This window comes from Homalodisca vitripennis, chromosome 2 (assembly GCF_021130785.1).
Source record: "Homalodisca vitripennis isolate AUS2020 chromosome 2, UT_GWSS_2.1, whole genome shotgun sequence".
In the NCBI taxonomy this organism is placed as follows: domain Eukaryota; kingdom Metazoa; phylum Arthropoda; class Insecta; order Hemiptera; family Cicadellidae; genus Homalodisca; species Homalodisca vitripennis.
Window position 1 is genome coordinate 33,095,307 of NC_060208.1, and position 2,886 is coordinate 33,098,192.

At 37.5% G+C, this 2,886-nt stretch overlaps 1 protein-coding gene across 1 annotated transcript; it reads left to right on the top strand.

The window, feature by feature from the left end:
- The first annotated feature begins 571 nt into the window (after window positions 1–571).
- Window positions 572–1,102, top strand: LOC124355576. The gene has a single exon (XM_046806738.1). It carries the CDS (start codon window positions 572–574, stop codon window positions 1,100–1,102), a length of 531 nt encoding a protein of 176 aa, XP_046662694.1.
- The last annotated feature ends 1,784 nt before the right edge of the window (window positions 1,103–2,886 follow it).

A 2,886-nucleotide genomic window follows, 5' to 3' on the forward strand; every position in this document is an offset into this window, starting at 1 on the left:
TACAGGCCCATTACCATTTTACCAATACTAGCCAAAATCTTCGAGAAGATTGTTCTGAGCAGAATCATATTCATGATCAGCAGCAAATTGACTATTAGTCAGCATGGCTTTATCTCAAATAGGTCTACCTCCACCAATCTCGTTCTCTTTCAAATCCATATCATCGAAGCATTTGAACGAAGGAAGCAGATTGACACCATAGAATGGGATTTCTCTAAAGCTTTCGATAGAGTGTGCCATAAAAATTTTTTAAATACATTGGGGGCATCGGGATTTTCAGGACCCTTCCTCCAGTGGCTTAAAAGCTACCTACATAACCGGAAGCTGGTAGTGAAATATAACAACGTCCTTTCCAAGGAGTTCAAAGTAACAAGCGGTGTCCCACAAGGTTCCCATCTCGGGCCCATCCTATTCAATTTGTATATAAATGATGTGGTTTCCTCCCTGACTTGCAAACACTTGTTGTTTGCGGACGACCTGAAGCTGTACTCCGTTATATCTTCCGCCTTGGACGTGGCTCAACTTCAAGATGACATTAACAGGGTCGATCGCTGGTGTAGTCTTAACAAAAATGTCGCTGAATCTGAGCAAATGTGTTTGCATCTCATTTTATCGCATTTCAAAACCTATATTGCATGATTACTCTGTCAGAGGTGTGCCACTATCCAGAACATCGGAGGTGAGGGATCTTGGAGTGTTCTTTACTTCTTCCCTAAGCTGGGAGCCCCATGTCCAACATATATGCAATAGCGCTCTTCAAGTCCTTGGCTTCCTCTTCCGAGCTTCTAAGTCATTTACTGATCTAAACGTTCTCAAACTCTTGTACTGCTGCCTGGTGAGACCGCACTTAGAATACAACAGTGTTGTTTGGTCTCCTCACCAGCAGTATCTAAAAGACAACATAGAGAAGATCCAAAGACGTTTTCTGAGGTTGGTTGGTGTTAGACTGGGATTCCGATATCTGGATTTTCCTGTGCAAGAAGTCTCACAGCTCCTAAACCTACCCTCCATGGAATCAAGGCGTGTGTCAGTCAGGACTTACTTTTCTTATACAAGCTGGTCAGAGGAGAGTTGGACTGCCCTGATTTGCTGGAAAGAATAAACTTCAGGGTACCTTCTGGCACGAGGTCAAGGGCACTTTTTGCGACAACCTCAACTAATACCTTATATGCAGCCAATAGCTCACTGTTTCGAGTCCAGCGCCTGGGCAACACACTTCCTGATCACCTAGACTTCTTCCATACCCCGCCCTCGTCATTCAGATCAGCTGTTCGAAGCCTCCAATCGTGACACGTGACCACCTTTGGCTTGTGCAGTGATGTGCTCTTGAGTGGTGCCTTTAGAGGGCCACTACAACCAGTGCAAGTGGTTTTGTTATGCATGGCCTGATCAAGGTTGCTTCCGTATTAATTAACTTGTTACATTTCATGCCTAGTATTGTTAGCAGGCTATTGTTACTGATTATTCTTTGTTGTTATCGCTAGTGTCATAGTTTATCTCTTGTTTGTGTCATTGTTATCGCTTTAACCACACATTATTCGTTTTTGCATATTTTTATTAGCTTATTGTTATTGCAGTTTATTGTTGTGTTTATTGATTGTTGTTGCTTTCTGTTGCACCGTTGTTTGTTATTACTTCTAGCTTATTGTTTACGTTTGACTAGTCGGCATTTATTAGTCCTTAAGTCAGCATCTTGTCTTAATCTTTGCCATTGTACTCTTCACGTTGTTGTCTCCATTATTTAGAAAATATTTTGTTTTGTTTTTGCAATTGTACAATTTAATATTTCTTGTATATCTCTTGTACACCGTCTCAACATTGTGCTACTTTGCTTACTATATATGTATAATGTCCTGTATTTAACTATACTGATTGTAAATTGGCTAAGCCGTTGGAAGACAAAATAAATAAATAAATGTGCCCTATGTGCAATATCCCACATGAAAGGGTTCATAAACGTCAGTATACCAGACCCACATAGTTAGCAGATTTTTCTGTAGTTTATCTTTCAATATACGAATTAGAATTTTCAATCCCATGTTATTTTGATAATTATACACTTTTGAGCAAGATGGATTTACATACAGTGTAAAATCAGTGGGGGAAAAGTACAGGCTATGTGGTGGATTGTACATCATTCTTACTCAGTAAGTGAGATATCCGGTCTCCAATTCCACAGGTAAACAATTAATATCGATCTTTCTTGAAATTTTGGCTATTGATACTTTAGAATATTTTAGAGATTTGTTCCTCAGAAAAAACCCATACAACAGTATATACAAACATGGATCAGAATGCTTAGTTTATCGTTGGTCTACATTTTTATGTATTTAAATTTTTTTGAATAAATAAAGATACTAAATTATAACTATTAACAGTTTTTTGTTCTTGCATTCAAAATAATGAAAAAAATATGGGTACAATGTTTCAAGATAGCTATCGGTTAACAGATTTAAGGTTTCATAACAAAATTGTGTACGAAAACGCTGATGTAAACTTTTAACTTTTGTAAGGCAAGGCAAAATTTTCATTGTTACTCGTTACCAAAAACTATAATTTTTGTAAAATTTATTTTGAAGTAGTGCATAGTTTCCATCGCTTTCTGGGAAGGAAGCAATTCAAACACCCATTATAAATGGAGATTAAAGTTAAGAACCGTAAAAACACATAAGGTAAAAAGTGAGAAGGGAACTCATTATAACATGCACCAGGGCGGAAATCCTGTTCGTTGGGCAAAGGCTAACAAGGGATATAATGTGTAAGCCTTCAACTATTCCAACTACTCTTAAGGGTGGATTGTTAAATTTATTCAAACTATTCAGTAGCAAAATAAATTTAAAATAACTATAACAGTATTTATTTTGTTTTCAGCTCTTAAACCAATTT

Coding starts and splice junctions, on each gene's coding strand:
- LOC124355576 (XM_046806738.1), top strand. CDS start 572: ATGTCGCTGAATCTGAGCAAATGTGTTTGCATCTCATTTTATCGCATT.